Source organism: Gallus gallus, chromosome 11 (genome assembly GCF_016699485.2).
Source record: "Gallus gallus isolate bGalGal1 chromosome 11, bGalGal1.mat.broiler.GRCg7b, whole genome shotgun sequence".
Taxonomy (NCBI): Eukaryota; Metazoa; Chordata; class Aves; order Galliformes; family Phasianidae; genus Gallus; species Gallus gallus.
In genome coordinates this window covers 10,955,267-10,974,371 of record NC_052542.1, presented here as the reverse complement: position 1 = coordinate 10,974,371, position 19,105 = coordinate 10,955,267, and the positions used below count along the sequence as shown (strand labels likewise).

The 19,105-nt window shown below is 40.7% G+C and overlaps 2 protein-coding genes across 6 annotated transcripts in view; one reads left to right on the top strand and one right to left on the bottom strand.

Moving 5' to 3' along the window:
- Positions 1-19,105, bottom strand: part of NAE1 (NEDD8 activating enzyme E1 subunit 1) — a 30,110-nt gene that overhangs the window by 7,592 nt on the left and 3,413 nt on the right. Inside the window, exons 1-8 of one of the 4 annotated variants that reach the window (NM_001006129.3) lie at positions 4,703-4,789; positions 3,471-3,574; positions 3,316-3,376; positions 2,350-2,380; positions 1,695-1,766; positions 1,311-1,390; positions 815-924; positions 395-504 (exon numbers count right to left, since the gene is read on the bottom strand). In NM_001006129.3, the coding sequence (NP_001006129.2) occupies positions 395-504; positions 815-924; positions 1,311-1,390; positions 1,695-1,766; positions 2,350-2,380; positions 3,316-3,376; positions 3,471-3,574; positions 4,703-4,758 (624 nt within the window). In that variant the 5' untranslated portion in view covers positions 4,759-4,789. Of the gene's footprint in view, positions 1-394; positions 505-814; positions 925-1,310; positions 1,391-1,694; positions 1,767-2,349; positions 2,381-3,311; positions 3,377-3,470; positions 3,575-4,265; positions 4,433-4,702; positions 4,790-19,105 lie in introns of those variants that run through there. The other 3 variants (XM_046899473.1, XM_046899475.1, XM_015292494.4) reach the window with 3 other exon arrangements.
- On the top strand, positions 8,939-18,472 carry CA7 (carbonic anhydrase 7). 2 transcript variants are annotated; one of them, XM_414152.8, is made up of 7 exons: positions 8,939-9,015; positions 10,967-11,164; positions 13,589-13,707; positions 14,307-14,402; positions 14,649-14,711; positions 16,236-16,391; positions 16,680-18,472. In XM_414152.8, the coding sequence occupies exons 1-7, from the start codon at positions 8,976-8,978 to the stop codon at positions 16,800-16,802; spliced, it is 795 nt and encodes a 264-aa protein (XP_414152.5). In that variant the 5' UTR covers positions 8,939-8,975; the 3' UTR covers positions 16,803-18,472. The 2 variants fall into 2 exon arrangements, with proteins under 2 accessions (XP_414152.5, XP_040501875.1); XM_040645941.2 differs by having other exon boundaries at positions 8,939-9,019.

Genomic DNA, 19,105 nt, shown 5'->3' with positions numbered 1-19,105 from the left:
GAGCTAAGTGGAACTTTTCTGAAGTGGAACTTCTATTATGCACAAATAGGCACTGCAAAGCTCTGCAGCAGTAAGGAAGTCATTCGTCATTAAAAAAAAGTGTGTTGGGAGGAAAAATCTGTCTACTAACAAACTGTCCATGAATACTCCTTATTTCCTAAGATCTGCTCCTTGCTAGAGATTTAAATACATTTACAGAGATTTAAATAACATTTGGGCCACATGTTAAAAGCAGTGACTTGTGCCTTGTGACACAAGTGCCTTGTGACTGATTTACTGTTACCTCTGTTTAAGTCTCATCACCAAAAAAACTTATCTGCTGAGAGGCATTCTCACAGAATCCCTGTTCTGTGTTGGTACATCTTAGAGAACACACTGCAAACCACATACCAACCTTTTTGTCCATATGATCCAAGTCATAAGACTGAATGTGCTCTGTCAGTTCTGGAAACGGCTTGTCCAGCCTCAGATCCTCTAATGTATTGTCAGGATGAGATTCAACAACTGTGAAAGAAGTTACACAATGCATTTCATTGTTTTATGCCCAACCTTCAACACAAACCTATACATCAAATGCAGTGCATCGCCTGCTAGGTTAGCTGTTTGATTCTCAAAGTGTTTTGTGTACATTAAGTTCAATGCCAGAAGATAGGTTTCAATTTTACTCTCTGTTGCAGTCCACAGTTCCTATGAATTTTTCACAGTATACTGGTGAGGAACTGCAAACCATGTGAAACTGAGGAAATACTGAATTTCTCACAAGTTTTTGACCTTATATATGGAAAACAATCTCAAAAACCCCCAATTCTCTAACCTGGATGCTCCTTGATAATGATTCTCATATAACCAACCAGTCCATAAGTCCTACAGATCAGCAAAGGAATGTTAGAATTCCAGAGGAGTTCAGCTAAACGTAGCACTGTACTGTAAGGAAAAAGACAATTCTTTTTTCAGATATACCAGAGAAGAACAATAGTTAACAATGAAGTCAACTCTTGTACAAGCTACATATGTAAAAAGCGTTCTATGAGAATTCCACTATCATGATTTTAAGCACACATAATTCATTCCCTTATAGAAAGTAATTTCATGGAAGAATTTATCATAGCCTGGAAATATGTTTATCCATCGCCTTATTTATATTTAACTCCGCTGTCACAAATACTCTGAAGATTAATTAAGCAAAAAAGTGTCAATGAATTGTGAAAGCAAAAAGACTTCTCTTACAGACATACATAACAGCTTTCCAGTAAGCAAGGGGGGTGGGAGGGCAGTGCAGTGAGTACTAACAACTTCAGATGATTCTTTACCTTTCCGATAGCTGTGTTGCAACCACTAAGTTAAATCGATTAAAGAAGGAGGGGTCGTTGTCTAGAAGTGTTTCTGGACTCTGAATAGTAGAAAAAAAATATGTCACAAAACATGATAAAAACTTCCGGTAAAGTATTTTCAACATTGAATATAAAACATGAAGCAAAAACTACAAAGTTATGATAAAACTACAAAATAATGCTCAAATACACAGATCTAATTTTGGAAATTCAAGACCCTCTTCAAATGCCCTTTTATCATGAACCTACTTAAACTGCCACACTACACAGACAGCACCTAGTTATTATTTCACAGCCATAACACTAACATTTAAGAGAAGAATAAATCTACAAATACTTGGGGAAAAAAAAAAAGAACCAAACCTCTTCCACAAAGTTTCCAGAAACATCATTATTCAACTCCTGCAGAAGTTCAGTAGCACTCTGGGCACGACTCTGTTCCGGAGCAATGAAAACAAGGTTTAGCTTCTTGAAATGCAATCTGTATAGTACATCACTACTACACATTCTACACGGTAAAGAGATTTCTTCCTAAGAAGAAAAAAATACACTGGCCATAACAGCAAGCACTTGTTTGATACCAGTTGTACCAATGTTTTGGAAACAAAACAACTGTAAAGCTATTTATGAACTTTGAGGTTTGTCGGAGCATTTTTAAAAGTTACTGAAGGCTTTCTTTGTACTGTCCTGTTCCTCTGGTTTCAATCCCCTCGCCCATTCACCCTCTGCTCCGAGCACTGCTCCTTCAACCATAATTCTCTTCCGCCTTATACTTCCAAAGACATTCTCAACCAGATCTAATTTTCTTCATTCAATCTTCCCACAATTGAGTGTATCTTCTCACTTATGAAGAGCTCAGAAATAAGCACAGGGAATTTTATTAAAGAATACAAAGTTTTTAATCTAATACGTATGTTTCGGGGAATTACTCGGATGTAGTATTAGGAGTATTTACTCAATACATTTGTTCTTTTAATAAACTTAGAGACATTTTTAAACATTAAAGTTACATCCTTACCTGACCAATGTGGCTTTTTTGAAGAAAGAAACTGAAATGGAGACAAGAAAAAACACAATACGTGAATTCCTATTTCAAAGGAAAAATAACATTAAAAGCCCCCTTCTGTAGAGTAAAATATGTTGTTGACTCTCACAAACTAAAAGTTCCCATTGAGGTCTGCTTCTCTCCTCCCTGCCTGTGTTTTATTTTTCTCATGATCAGCTTCTTAAGGAAAACTTTCCCTGTCTCAGCCACCAATCTGAAAAATAAGACAAGCCAAACCCCCCAGAAGCCAGGATCATACTGCAGATTCATTTTCACTAGGCTCATTAAAGACTCATTAGTACTTATTTCTTCATGTAACAGAATATCCTTACCCCACAAATAACCCCCGAAGAAGTCAGATATTTGTAGCTATCTACCTGAACTGTAGAGAAAGTGATCTAGAATTAGTAAAGACAGATCATTTTTGGTAGGAACAATCTGCAGTGTTCCTTATCCTACCCCCCAGCTGCATACCCTGTGAAGCTATGAAAGCTAATGGAGGATTATCAGTCATGGCTTCACAACAGCAAGCTAATGAAAATACATTTTGTCAGCAAAATTATTATGGCACTGAGGAGAATAACATGAACCACGCTGAGGTGAAAGCAAAGCTTATTCATGTCTCAATGTAAATAACTTGTTAGCTGTCAAATATTTGTAGTGAGTATATCACTGCCTTGATAAACCTGATGTATGAAGAAAATAGACCTAAAAGGTATGAAAACAGCAACTACAGGAAAAAAGTTGAGCAGTAAATATCAAACTGCTGATCCTGTATGCTGTATTTGCACAAACATCGAAAGCCACAAAAGACTTGGAGAAGAACACACAGGCTTCACGACATGCATAATTCTGCATTAATTAAAGAGTACAGAGATGGAACAGCTTATGAAGTCCCATGACTTCCTCACTTGCATACAAAGACAGTAACAAACCTACTTATTTCCAACGTCTTCTCCGGATACCCGATTCCCATCCACAATTGTAAATGAACCAATACCTTGGTGGGAAAAAAAGAAAAGCATGAGTAACCAGACATCACATGAACCTACCAGCCACATCGCTGAGCACAGACACGGCCGGCGTTTACTCACCAGGTAGCACTAAGTTTTTGAGTATTTCAGTCCCTGTGGCCGTCGCGTTTATCACACAAACATGGGCTGACTCTAAAGCTTCTTGTCCATGGTCACCCCACAGTCTATATTGGAATAAAAACAAACATTCCACAAATGTTTCGTTTCTGTTGATAAAGTGAATGCAAAGAAGCGAACAAACAAATTTAAAGAGTTAAGCCATCACAAAGGAAGGCTGGCGTACTTTTCTGTTTGCAGCTGAGAAGGGCTAACTAGCACCAACTGAAATAAGCCTTCACTTTGAGAACTCCCTGGGGCAAACCTGAATATCTCTGAAGAACAAACCCATAAAGTGACATTTCATTTTCTCCATCCTTATCCCCTACATCACACAAACATGCACACGTTTTTCTACTGTAACAGACTTCACTTTTAAGCCATCAGCACGGGTCAAAACACTCCTTGGGCAAAAGCTGCCCTTGGAAAGAAATATTAAAATCGAATGCTTTTTCCCATAGGTTCTGTGAGAAGCGATGCAGTTCCACAGTCAGATGCCGGCAGACCCTGAGATGCACAGCAGCACAGAGGGGCAGCCAACCTTGCAGTTTGCCTGGGCCACGCACACAACATAGTTAACATAAATAATGAATAAAGCTTCTTTTATTTGTTTACGTTTAACATTCAAACATTAAAAACAAGAGGGAACCAGAACCACACAGCCAGCAGGTGGGACACACGTGAACAAACACGGAGCGGCACGAACGCCTGGGCTGAAGCTGCGGCCGTGCAGTCCTCGCTCCGGAATGCTGCACTGACCTCACGGGGCTGCGATTTCACCTCTCAGCAGCACAAAGCACACTCGCTAAAAAGACACGGGAACGTTATACGACTCCTGCTATCAATTTCAAATTTTAGCAAGCACCTGAAGATCAGGCCCAGCCCCAACAAACCACGCTCCAGACGGGCCGGTGCTCGCTCGGGCCCACCCCCTCGTCCCGCGCAGCTCCCGCCTCCCTTTCTCACGGCCGGCACGGGGACTCCCAGCTCCACGGCGGGCCCGACCCGACCCCTCCCAGCAGCCGGCCGGTCCCGCCGCAGCGCCCTCCGCCTCACGGCCGCGGAGAGGCCGCCAATGGAAGAGGAGGGCGCGGCCCGAGGAGAAAGGCGAGGCCGGGCACCGCAACAAGCGGCCTCCCGCGAGCAGGCTGCGGGTAAGGAGGCCCCGCAGAGCTCCGGCGGCCCCGCCGCGCTACCTCAGCTGCCGGTCGTAGCGCTGCTCCTTGAGGCTGGCTCTGCCCGGCTGCGCCATGGCCGCACGCTCCCCTAGGCGGGCAGTGCGCAGGCGCGCCGGGGTGGGGCGGCCTCAGGAGCCCTTCCCGCGCCGCTGTCCTCCCTCAGCCCTGTGCGGGCGGTGGTGCGGGTTGGTGTGTGGGGCTGTGGTGCTTTTGTAGCCTCGGTGGCCCGTCAGTACCCAGTCACACAGACCCGGGGGTGTACTGTCAAGACCGCTTGCACTGTTACAGTCATTGCAAATCAACATGCGGACAGTAAGACCCCAAATCTGCTGAACTGTGTACTTCTATGTACTTCTCTTACAAAAACTTTTCCATATAAGATCAATATCGATCTTACCACAAGGACAAAACTGACACATCTGCCAGCATGTCAGCCAACGTTTCTGTCACTTCGGGAAGCCCCAGCGCCGTGCCTGGCTCCATGCTATCAGCCCGCATGGGCCATCATCACACTGCCCTACTCTGCTGCTCCGTACTACACTTGGTCTGCTATTTACCCACTGACATAAAATATACAGCAGTGCAATTATAACGCACAGTAATATACTTTGCAGATGACTTTTTAATACAGCATAGCGCTTCCTCTTTTCTTTTCCCATGTGCTGTGCTCCCCCCCCAAAACTTCCTTCTTCTCAGGCTCTGTGTTTGCTGTCGCAGTAAATCCTCCCTTCTGTTGACACCTGAGCAACTGCTGGAATATTATGTGGGAACAGTCTGTCTCCCCAAACCAAAAGTTGGCTCGTTCTGTTCCTGCAGACTGCTATAATTGCATAGCCTCCACTGGTCAAGCCATAAATTAGAAGAATTACCCTTTCACACTTAGTTCCCCGTTTCTGGCATAAAGCAGCCACATACGTATGGCTTTAAAAGTCAAAGACAAGTTACAGCAAAAATGGTGTGTGGAGGCTGGGAGCTGCCCAGAAGCAGGCACCACTTCCTCTTTTCCGCCACACCTTGCCCCAGTATCATCTTAGTATGACACCCATTTAGAAACTGGCAGCATCAGTAATGGCAATGTAAGAAGAGAGCTGAGCTGTCTGGATAAACCAGATACTCTCAAGAACCTGAGGTATAGGTAAGCTCTGGAGTGATGAATGTTTTAACACTTCATCTGCTCCTATCTATTGTATTCCAAAGGCTCTGGGGTGAGCAGCCTGTATCCAAACTGACTGTATTCCTGTCGTATTTTGTTCATAGGCAATAACACATCAGACACATATCTATTAAATTAAGAAGGCACATGATAGGTTGTTCAAATGTGTGTTGCCATCATTATAGATGCTCAGCAAAGAGAATTGCCAAGTTATGTAAGCAAATGCTCTTGGAATACCCTTCAGCCATTCATTTTTGGAACCCGGTGACTTTTCTTCCTTTTATGTCTCCTAAAACAGAGCTCCATCCCTCTACAGTGATGCAGTAACATCTGCTAAAAGCATTGTCCCCAAGTGACACAATCTCCTTCTGTGCATATTTCCCAGTGACACCAGATCTGTGTCATAGAGACAACTCACCTTACAAATTCAGTTTCTCAAATCTTCAAAATTTTGTATGTTCAATTTCAATTTGACAACGTAATCTTCCTTGGAGATTTCTGACAGTAATGGTTAGTACTTACATAGCAATTTTAATAGTGGGACCTTGAATTAAATCAGTTAAAAAAAACAAAACTATTCTGTATTTGGCAGTGGGAAACGTGAAGTGTTTGTCATTAGTTTAGTATCACAACGCAGTGACAGGTTTAGAAGAACAACCCATGTATTTGTCCTGGGCTGCTGCTCTGCTCATCCATCATTACTTCTCTTTTCGAGAGCAATAAATTGCTAACTGTGAAGACTGGGAAAGACAGAATTATTCTTTGGGACATCTTGAAACCTCTCACCATGGTGGATGGAATTCTACCTTCCTATCGTTCACTGCTGAGCAGAACGTTTTGAGGTATAGTCAGAACCTGCAGGAAATTTGTGGAAAACACAGGTACCTCATTTTTAGCTTCTCAACGGAGAAATCTACCCATTAAGCACCTACCACTCTCTTCTTCCCAGTTCCTTAATTTTGATTTCATCAGAGTGGTGTAATTATCACTGCTACAAACTAGTACTATTGAGACCATAATTTGATTACTACTGCAACTTTGAAAGTGATAAACGATGCATTCGGGGCAGAGTCAGTGAAAATCCACAATTACAGGCAGCCAATGTCAACAGGCATCGGGATTAAATAACAATGTGCTATCTGTACATGCAGCGTATCGTCCTAGCCTTAAGGAAGTTATTTTTTGCCCCCCCCCAAAAAAGGAAAAAAGAGATGAGGGAACACATTAAATACTGTGTATATAAACAAATATATACTAGAGAATATGGCTGTGCTCATAGCTGTTATTTCATTCAGATGTTTCTATCTTTCATGTACTGTCACTCCTCTTTTTCACCTTTTCTAAGTCAGCTCTTCAAACTCCACTTAGCGGAGTCCATTTCCCGTCATGTTGCCAGCATGTTTTCTCTTTTCTTATTGTTTTCCCTTTGAAATACACATCTTTAGTGCTTTTGAACGTGAAGAGATAAAAGGTGAAGTGTTGAATGATATCAAACACACATACACGTTAGGCCACTTTGATAGCACTGAGCCCTGAGAGCAAAATTTGAGCCTGTTTTCAAGTTCCTCTTGAATAAAGTGCTCCTTGTCTAGAACACTGTTTTCCTCTGGCCTCTGCTTTGCTAAGGTGCAAAATTCCTCTTGCATTTCTTTTCATGGGCAAGTTGATTTCCCCACCCCATGCCTACAACAGTTTTGCTATTTGCCTGACTGACCCTGCCTACATCTGGTCGCTGAATCCAGAACAGATCCACACCAGAGAAGCATCACAGTTTCTCCCAGCTGCTTTGTCCTCGTAAGCAGCGGAGCTTTTAACCCAGTGCCAGCCCAGCAGCAGGACGTGTGCAGGCCATGAACTGCACAGACACACCTGCAGGGTCAGCGCCTGCTGCCTGCCAGGTCTGCTCAGGGACCTCAGCACATCACATGAGTTAAACAGAAGTAAATGGAGGAGTGGATCTGAGTAAGTCATTGTAAAACTGCCACGTGGATACCTTTACAGCAGTTTACATCCCTTATTGAGTGATTTAGCCTGCATCAGTAAATCTCAGAGGTTTTAAAGCTGACTCCCGCAGAAAGCACCTGAAAAAAGAAATGTGTTATTACAAGGCAGTACAAGAATAGAAAAAAAATTGCTTAAAACGCTTTCATTGATTTTTTTCCCTATTTTCTTGATTGCATAATAGAAGGATCCTCATCTGTGCTCCTGTCTTCATGAAAATCAATATTGTGTTTATAAAATGCTGCCTTAACTGATGGCATCTCCTTAGATCTAATAACGTTGCCACCAAGGAGCCATGTTTCTCACTACAAAACTGTTCCAAGAGCTTTTAAAGCACAGACTGTGTATCTCCTTGTAGCTCTGTGGGTTTAGGTAGATGTGGACAGCTGGTGGGTTCCAGCACATCACTGATTCACAGACCATCTCCTTTCCCCAGTCTGCCAGGGTCTGTTTCCCAATAGAAGTACACTATTTCGATTCTTGTCTTTAAAAAAAGTTACTTGAGGGTTTCTATGTAAAAAAGAAATATATCAGATTGCCAATTTATCTTAAATTGGTGTGGTCCTGCCTTGTTTAAGTGTGCCACAAATCACTTTTTGGAGATGAGAATGTTCTCCATCTCATCCAAGCTCTGCTTCCAAAGTTGTAGTTACAAATAACGCAACATCTGTCATTATTTGCAGCTGGAGAGAGTAAGAAAAGGGAGGCAGCAGCCGGGTGATGTTCGTCCCTGTAGAGCACACAGCAGAAATGGGGAGTTCCCATTACAATCTGCACATTACCATGCCCAAATGCTCAGAGAAAGCTATTGCTTCCTTGTGCAGAATGAGAAAAAAAAGGGTTCTTTTTCCCTAAATTTAATTCCCAAACAGGTTTCCTAGTTCCCCCCGGATGAGCTCGGTTCCCCTCTAAGCCCCAGGACCTCAGCGACCCGAGTTTTGCACTTCCCTTTCCCTGCGCTGTGTTAGCACAAGGAGCAGCAGGAGAAACTTGGCTGTTCCCGTCCTGCCGGAGCTGCTCCGGCTGCTCTGTGTCTTTAAGGGGCTGACCCGATCCCCCGGTGAGCCATTATAAAGGCAGGTAAGCGGCAGCGCTCAGCTAAGAGTTGAGTGCTCAGCAGGGTGCAGCTGTCCCGTTATGACTGGCCACCACAGTTGGGGATATGGGCAGGATGACGGTAGGTTAGAGCATTTCTATGCTGTATCTTTCTGTTGTTCCTCCATTCGTTTTGTTTCTAGAACTGTTGTCTGCATCCTGCAGAGCTGCCTGCACCTCTAAGTCTGCAAACATCAAGTATAAACAGCGGCTAATTAATTATTGGACTGATGATAGGTTGCCTGCAGAAGGGGGTATCTGAAAGATGCACGAACTTATTCCTGCTGCCTTTTGTTATTGCAATCATTGCTCCTAAATGGAGGGAAGCAGTGCTGAGCAGTTTTATCCTCAGGCTGCAGATATTACAGATGGGTCCTTTTCCAAAAAGCTGCTATGAAAATGATTAACTGTCTGTCTCTCCAAAAGCAATACTTAGAACTTAGAAGACTTAGTAGAGCAGTAATAGATCTTCTGGTTCTGTGAGGCTGTTGAAATGTAATATCTAGGCTTCCAAAGTGAATAAAATCAAGCATATATTATATATTTCTGCATCATGACTAAATTGTACAGATCAGTATCGGAGATCTCTTATTGAACAAATTGTGCTTTCTGATTTGACAGTCTTTAATTTAGTCATCCTCCCTTGCTTCCCGCCTACAGGACTGTGTGTCAGAGTGAGAGGATGTGTGAAACTACTGAAAGATTTGTACGGCAGTGCTTCATGCCACCTGTACTCTTTGCAGAGCGTGATGGCTGCATGACTGCTGTTGTCCAATAGCCCATCTTTTGCATAACCTCCAGGAGCCCTTCCCTTTCTCTGTCGGGCTCCTGGCAGCAGCTATTCTACAACTGCTGCAAGTCCAAACCCAACTTCACCTGAACACTGAGTGAGGCTGCTTAGTGCCAGTGGGTGCCGTTACATGTTTGGACATCTAGGTGCTGTTAATAAAGCCACACATACTAACAGAGCTTATAAGAAACAAATGATATTGCCTAAGCTTGCGTAACAGCACTTAAACTCCAATCTTCTGTACTGGCAGGCTGATGAAAACATACTATTTTATAAGGCTAACTTTTCAGAACATCTTGAAGATAAGAGGATAATGGATCACTCTCTGAATAAGTTACTCTTGAAGAGGGTTGCTTATTAAACAATAAAATAAAAAAAAACAGTTTGTGGAATTATGTGAGAATGGTACCTTTAAAAAAAATTATTTGGAATCTTCATGTGAAATTGTTAATGTTTGCATTTCCTGAATATGAGCAGTAGAAGGATAGAATTACTTCCTGCACTACTGAAGTGGAAAAGGGGCTCAGAAGTAGTTCTCTGATACATAGAGGCTTTTATTATCTCAAACAGCATGATGGTGTTCCAGCTCCGGCAGGAGAGAGCAAAGTTACTAAATTGGTCTTTCACCCTGCTCTATTGGGTTCAGCAAGTCCAGAAGTGTTAATTATCACGCTGTACTTCTTGCTCAGGGCAGAAAGATATCATAATGGGCATGAGTGAAGAATGAAGCTGCTCCAAAGATTTACTGCAATCCTAAAGTGACTTTAAAAATAACTGCATAGTCAGTAGCAAAGAGATTGAGTCATCTGCATCTAATTTGAATCACTGGAGCTTTTACATTATCTTCCCTAGGAAGAATTAAATGCTGTTTCTTTGAGGGAGTGTATGTGTGCCTATGAGTGTGCTTACATCTGCATACACCTTGGAAGGACTTTGGAGACCTTAAAAATGTAATTACCGACTGCACAAAAGATTAGTGGCACAAGTAGATGAAGGTGCAGCAGACTGTGGATGTGCTGTGGTTCTCCAATGTATTTGGTATACCATGCTTCAATCCCCCATCTAGTTGCACACTGTGCTAATAAAAACACAAAGCTTAGAATTTAAATGAGCTTGTCAAATGCCAAACTTTCAAGTCACTCCTGCTCAGCATGCTTTACTTCAAGCCTCATGAAATCCTGAAATAATTGTGTGCCTGTAGTAGGAAGAAAATAATGGTTCTTTCTTTTCTTTGGTTTTGAAGGACCTGCGGAGTGGCACAAGTCTTATCCCATTGCCCAAGGGAACCGTCAATCACCCATTGATATAATTTCTGCAAAAGCAGTCTATGACCCTAAGCTGATGCCGCTTGTTATCTCCTATGAGTCCTGTACATCTCTCAACATCTCCAACAACGGCCATTCAGTTATGGTTGAGTTTGAAGACATTGATGACAAGACAGGTGAGACTAATGCGTAACCAAGTACCTTGGAATGACATGTTATGACTTAGAGAGTGAAACAATGAAGTACGTCCTCTATAGTATACTTTATGCAATTTGTAGTTTCAGTTTAGAACAAAGTATGCAAGCAAAACCACTTATATTTGTTTGCTTGAGCATTATTCCTTATCTTCACTTGAGCCTCTCTAACAGCACTTCATACCTGGAAAGCATTTGTACTGGGAAAATCTGTTTGCAGGGGTTCCTTTTAAATAGGGACTATCAGTTTGCTAGAGAGGGGATCCATGCAGATCTCCAGCACTCCTAGACCACAACCAGCAGGAGTGTAGGTACGTACACACCTCAGTGCACTGTTTCCGTGATAGTCCACATCAAGATGCAAGGGCTGTCTGGCTCACTCCCCGGTTTACATCCACAAGGCTGGATAAGGGAAGAGGATTATCAGAGATGAGGTCATACAGTGTAGCCATCATAACTGTACTGTACTAGACCTATTTTTATCTGGGCCAGTCCCTATTAGCTTGTTTTCTTCTATCCTCACTGCCTCATAGCAGTACACCTTCTTTAGAAATAGCAGTCTTCAGCTTATTTTGATTTGGCTGCAGCTTGTGGATGTTGCCATTGTATATATTTTCTCTAGCTCTTGGCAGAAAATATAAATCAGATTACTTCTATTAATTCTACATCCATGGTAAACCTTGCTTTTACATCTGGGAGAGGGGAAGGAAGGAGGCCAATAAATGCAGCATTGAAGTGGAGATAAAGTATCTCTGATAAATAGAGAAGAGTGCATTTAAAAATACTCTGAATAATTTTTAATCTATCAATTGATTTCACCTTCTATTTGGGTGTGTTTATCAATCCTAGATAAATAGGATACCTTGGGACTTTAGGATACCAAGTTACTTGTCTGTGTTGGAAACCCCTTGCAGTAGGGTCAGGGGATTAAAATTCCTGCTACTTAATTCTAGCATTCCTCATCTTGAATCGACCTGAACAGTGGCCTGAATTAATGGTCAGGTTTTCAAGTGTAGCTACTGAATGTGAAAGGAAGACTGCGTGCTCATTTTCCAAAAGCTTGTTGCATAAAAATGCATTATGATATCATCCTGCAGAGAACTTTTAAAATTTATCTGGAAATATTATCCTAGCTTGCTAACTACTTTCACGCAGTTCTAAGTTGAACTATATCTACACACCAGTGAACTTTATCCAGCTTTAGAAGTTTAATTTAAGAGCATTATGCATCATTGTAGATAAACTGAGAGCACAAGCAGCAATTAAGACCTCTGCCCTTCTTATGTTATGCATGTGCCATGCTTTAATAGCACTTAGCAGGAAGAGGATTGCTAGGAGCACAAACATGGTTTAAGAGTTTTTAGGTGATTTGAAATAGATTTCGTGACTCATAGCTTTGCATAAATGGTGCAACAGAATTCTGACAGCAATCCAACACAGCTTGATTTCTTAATGCATTGGAACAGGCAATGCATTCGATTAAGTCCAGCAAAACATACTGGACAGTGTGTATTTAACTTCAATACTGTGAGTAGCACTGTGGGAAGGCCAGTCTCATGTACAATGAACAGCTGGAATGATGCATGTGGGAGCACACACAATGGTGCATCTTTACTTTTCTTTAATAAGATGTTATAGACTGGAATGAGCTTACACATGCTAAGTGTACTTCATTTTCTTTAATTAAAAACTTTGAGTTTTCATCTGCTGAGCAAAACTTAATTGGCTTAGAGCTGTATAGAAGTATAAGAGAATTACCATTGACAGAGTATCTATGGTTGGCATCTTAAACATTCATCTTAAGTGTTTTTTTCTAAATGATGTATGAAGTTTCTCTGTATCGCTTCCCTGTCTTCGTAAGGTGATGTGAGATTCTAAATGGTGTTCTGTAAAGAACAAGCATTATATTACCTCCTTTATGGGATCAGATATTTAAAGGAGGCAGAATATAGATATCCTCTACTGGAAAGAATACTCTTCAGAGGAAATACTTAGCCAAATTGTCTACCCAATTCTCAATGTATTTAGGCTCTTCTGCACTAAAGTAGCACGTCTATGTTTTAGGTACTTAGGATTTTTTTGGTCTTCAGCTTAGGCTTTGTGTTAAAAAGGAGAAGCCTAACCATAACAAAGGTACCATATGTTTGTATGTCAAGTGTCTTTAAAATAAAAAAATAATTAAGAAATTGTGTTAGTAGCCACTCAATATTTGTTTCAAATTAATTTTTACATGAATTCAGGTGTTTTCCATCAATAAATCTAACCCTGATAAATAGTATCCCTCTTTTATATTATAAACTAGGAAAGGCACAATAGCGCAAACCAGCAGCTAACAGTTGTTAGGCTTTAGTAACAGGAAGCTAAAAACCCTGAATACTTTTGTTTGTTTGTTTTCTTTCTGCCTAGTGATCAGCGGTGGTCCCTTTGAGAGTCCCTTTCGGCTAAAGCAGTTCCACTTTCACTGGGGGGCAAAGCACAGTGAGGGATCAGAGCATACAATTGATGGCAAACCTTTTCCATGTGAGGTAACAGTTTTTACAGATGGGATTAATTCATGCAAGTGCTGTTGACAAATAGCTTTGCAGTGGGGTCTGGATTTCCCTCAGGATTCTGATAGTTCAGTGTGGTTAAGTCAGCACAGGCTTCAATGAGAATTTTATTTCTTACACTGAAATTATTTATCTGTTGTCTTGGACTTCTCCCAAACGTGCAGCCCTTTCTCCAGGTTTCTCTGCTTGCCCTACAGTTAGGCTGTTTTGCTCACACAAGGCTACTTCTACCTTCAATGGTCCTCTGCTGTGTAGTTTAGTCTGCTACACTCAACTATGTCCTTTGCATTACGCAGACAGGAAGGTTATACTGGCAAACGTGACAGTGCAAAGCAGAGTATATCTCTACCAACCTGGCACAGTTAACCTGACTACAGCTGAGGATCACAGCCTGTGAAATGATCATGGCTGATGCCATCTATAGCTTTGAGATGGCTTTGTTGGGAGGCTCTTGAGAATTTTCTGCGGAGCTGGGACAAGACATAGGCCTTTCCCATAATTATTAAACATCTGAAAACCTATATCGACAGTTTTTATCACTAATGTGTTTAATTCTTATTCATTTTCCTTTAAAGCTCCACTTAGTTCACTGGAATGCCAAGAAGTATGCAACATTTGGAGAAGCAGCAGCAGCTCCAGATGGCTTGGCTGTAGTTGGTGTTTTCTTGGAGGTAACAATCACAAAAATAGCATGTTTACATGATGAAAAGCATTATACTGTCAAATGTTTGAGAACTGTGCTACGTATTTGATAGGTGCTCAGGGAAAACAGATGACTTACTGAAAGCAGTAACTCGCTGCAAATTGCTGTTAAGCCTACTTTAGTAGAAATCTTGAGATTCAGATAAGAAAACAGTATGCTACCTATTCAAAGCATAATTATAGTCATTCTTATTTAACCTGTCTTACTATTGTAGATTGGAAAAGAACATGCCAATATGAACAGACTCACTGACGCTTTGTACATGGTAAAATTTAAAGTAAGTTTTTTGCTGTTTAGATTTTCTTCTTTCTGGGATATCATTAAAAACAAGTCATGTTTGAGACAAACAGAAATGGAAAACCATCCACCACAAATCCTCCCATCACCAGAACATCTCTGTAGTTGTATTCTTCCTTCGCAACATCTCTGCTCTCTTCACCTCCAGACCTCAATGTCTGCCTAACCTCTGGTGCCTCCCAAGGCTGTACTGACCCCACTGGTCCTTCAGAGGTCCTGCCTTTCAGGAAGTATTTAAAGTCAAAAGTTCCATGACTCATCAGGCTTGCTCTTACACTCAGCAAAACAATCAGTTTCCACAAAGCCTAACCTTGAGAAAATCAAAGCTCACTGTTGAGCTTATTTCTGCTGCAAAGCTCTGCAGAAATCCCTCTGCAAAGGGGACGATCATCACGGGGAACTAGTCTGTCTATGCTCGGAGTGATAACTCAAGGTACCTTACCAGATGTGTCCAAGAGATATCAATGTTGATATCTGCTGCACTTTGTCAAGTGCAGACCAATTAGATGATCACAAATATTATCCTCTCTGGATTTATATGGGCTATTAATGCACTTTGTAGATGTGTAAGTTTTAATACACAAAGTAAATTCTATCTAATACTAGCATAGGCATATTATTTGTTCCTTTATGCATGCTTGTGAAATATAGAAAATGAAGGCAACTATACAGCATATGTAGGCTGTAGACACAGTGAAATGTTCAGTAAGTGATTTCTTCCACTTAAAGGAAAGAAAGCGTTATACTTCAGTTGTAGTGATGGAAGGTCTGCTAGCTTGCCACCAGGAGTAAACTGCTCTGTCTGCTCCTGATTAGCAGCTCCACAGATTGCTGGACAGTGATTTCTGTGAGTGACTACATACCTTTCAGGTGTTTTTGAATACAATGACAGGCTGGAAAATCCAGTCCTAGACTGTGGTGGTTGAGGCGATCACTGCTTTACACAGAGCACCTCTTGTACTCGCCTTTTGGCTGATGCACTCTGCTTTGCTTTTAGACTTAGACAACTGATTGTTAAAGCTGATATTTCTCCCAGAGTACTGTTGCCTTATGCCCCATTTTCCACAGTTTCAGATTTTCTACTGAAATAGATGCATTGCATCAAAAATTGCAAGTAACAAGATGAGGAATCTTGCCATGATATCTATAGATCACACTGAACATTATATACGGAATATACTTCCTACACTATTTTTGGATATTTTGTGACAAAAGCTGAACTTCTGTAGAGGCCACAGTGCAGAAACATCAACTCCATCAGCCAGCAGCAGAGGTCACACTTGCCACACAATAGAATGTAATAGTTCTCTGATTCTGTCTTCAGGCTTACACTTAGGTAATAGCTGCTATGAAGCAACTGAATCATTACACACTCTTCTTCCCCACTCCTTAGGATCACTCTAGCTTTTTGTTGTTGTTTCAGAAAGACGTTCATCTGCATTTGAAAGGTTGTTTTTTTTTTTAAGAAAAAAAAAAGAAATTTAAAGTATCAATTGTCTTCCAGGGGACAAAAGCTCAATTTAGAAGCTTCAACCCCAAATGTCTCCTGCCTTTGAGTCTAGATTATTGGACGTACCTTGGATCTTTGACGACACCACCCCTTAATGAGAGTGTAATATGGGTAGTGCTGAAAGAACCCATCAGTATTTCTGAGAAGCAGGTAAACTTCAACATTCTCCTCATTCTTTCAGGTTTTGACACTGTGTATCTACAAGCAATGACTGTTTTGCTTTGCAATGGGGTCAAGTTAGAAGACTGTAAGTCTGTGAACAGTCAGCCTGTTCAACATCCAGGGATTCTACTTTTTTCTTTAATACTATTAAATTATTTGTTTAAACATATTTTAAAAACAGGCTAATGTACTGAATGTTTTCCCTTGATCTTTTTTTCAAAAACTTTATTAATAATTGCCTTCTTAAGCAGTAAATTATCTCACTTGAATTTACAGCTGGAGAAGTTCCGCATGCTTCTCTTCACCAGCGAGGAAGACCAGAAGGTGCAGATGGTAAATAACTTCCGCCCCCCTCAGCCACTTAAGGGGAGAACAGTTCGAGCTTCCTTCAAGGCCTGAAGAAAACTGATGACGGCCCTGGGATATCTAAAAGCTTCCACACAAGTGACCATAAATCTGGTGTTTAGATCACTCATGGAGCATGCAAGATAGCCATTTCCAAGAACACTCTGTACTTGAAGGAGGACAAACATTTTCTGATGCTGTGTTTTATTTGAATCACTCAATTTTAACACGATCTTAGATCTTTTTAACTAGAACTCCTTTTAGTGCAAAGGATAGATAGTGATCTGGATCATTGTCTTAGAGTTAAGAGGAAACTGAAATCCTACTTAATATAAGATGGGAAATAGGTGGTAATTATTAGTGTTGATGATTAATTCTTCTGATTGTCTAATATGTGATGAAACAACAGTTGAAATTTGGATAAACTGGACTTATATTTTTCTTAGATTTTTCTTATTAGTGTTTGCTGAGCTCCCTCTGACTTAGAAGATTTTCACTATCTTTGCTGTCTATTGACACAAAGTGGGCTAGCAGTACTCAAAAAAGGCTCTGTATTCACTTTGTGAAGGCACTGATATGAAAACTATGTATTTCAAAATTACTGTTCTAAGATACTATTGTACAACTGTTTTCAAATATGTAAATGCTCCGTGATCCAAAACAGGCCATGTTGTTTATTGCACAAGACTGTTTAAACATAAATTATTTTAGCCTATGCAACATACATAATTATAACTCCCTCATTAAGTTTGTTGAGAAGGTGCATCTGTAGCAATTCAGGTATGTACTTGTGGCTATCTAAATTGTTCAAATTCTACCTCAGTTAAGTGGTTTGCTCTGCAATATGACCTCCTTCAGTGTCTGCCCTGTAGAATGTATATGTACTTTTTCACTCTAAGGATCTTATGTGGGTAGACCTTGATTGCACTGAATGTACATTGCTGCACAAATCATCCCATAGCTGTGGCAATCTGTCGGGGATGGTCCTGGCAAGTTTAAGATTTTATCTGTACTGACTCCTGATACATCTTCAAAACAGTCGTGTTAGAAAAGCCATGTATTTGTATGGCTGCTTCTTGCAGCTTAGTGGAAAAATTCTTCAGACCTTTGTCCAGTAAGAAAAAATAGTGATGTCCTCTGTACCTGTCGTCAGTGTATTTTCAGTTACTTTATTTCTAGGTTTCAAATGTTTTACTTAATCTGTGTATTTCAGACAGATTACTGATGTTTATTAGTTTTCAGCTTCTTAAATGAAGAATCAAAAGCTGTAAGCGTTGAAGTAAAATCTTGAAGTAAGAGGGAGATGGGTGTGAAGGGTGGACTACAACACCTACAGGCGGTTCTCCCTTTTCAGGAAGGAGGCAAAAATAGTCAGCATGGAGCACAGAACAAGGAATGGAAGACTGGAATTCTAGACCAAACTCCTACAATTTTTTTGGCACAGTGATATGAAACATTCTGTTCCTAGGTTTATTCTTTGATAAACTGAAGGTAACACTAATATCTACCTCACAGGGGTACTGTGAGGGCTAATTCAGCACTGTTTTAAATCTGAGACTCCTATATGGAAGATGCTAAAGGAAATTTAAAAAAATCATTATAAAATGCAATGTTTTTAGCTGTTATGAATGTCACTTGGCTAGTTTTGAAAACTGCTATTGCAAAAAATCTATTTATGTATCTTAATTTCTTTACCAAGTTAAATAAATTATATTTAAACATCATGTATGCATCTCTTCCTTTATTTTGAACAGGCTCTCTCTATGCACTGCAGTGCTTTGTCTCGGATTCCCTTTACAAAGAAACAGTTTGATATCTTCAACTGATGCATCCATCTCACACTAATGAATGGTACGGTTGTGTAGGACTTCAGTTTCACAGGCACTGATTTAACTATAGTAGAATAATGCAAACACACAGATACATTATCCCTAAAGTTTCAGGGCATCTGTTCTACTACTTGTGTTTAGAAGCTATTTCTGGTCTGTGCCACAATTCTTCCCATCCTGTAGGACTAGCAGTTTCTATTGTAGTTCATTCTTTTGGATAACAATTTGACATTCTGTATATCTTTAATGACTTGCCCACTGCCAGAGTTAGGTTTTTGTTATGCTTCGCTATGATTTATTTCCTAATAACATGTAACATGAAAGACCTTCTAAAACAAAGGTTCTTTCAGAAGAACCTTACAGACTTGAGAGCCAAATTGTTTTATGGACGTAAATTAGGCCTCCTGATTGAAATTTAACCAGTATCACTTTATATATAGTTTAAACTACCGAAGTACTGCAGCAGCAGCACTTGCTTTAAGAGAGCAGGGTACTGATCAGTATTTGCAGCATGTTCTCACCCTGAGA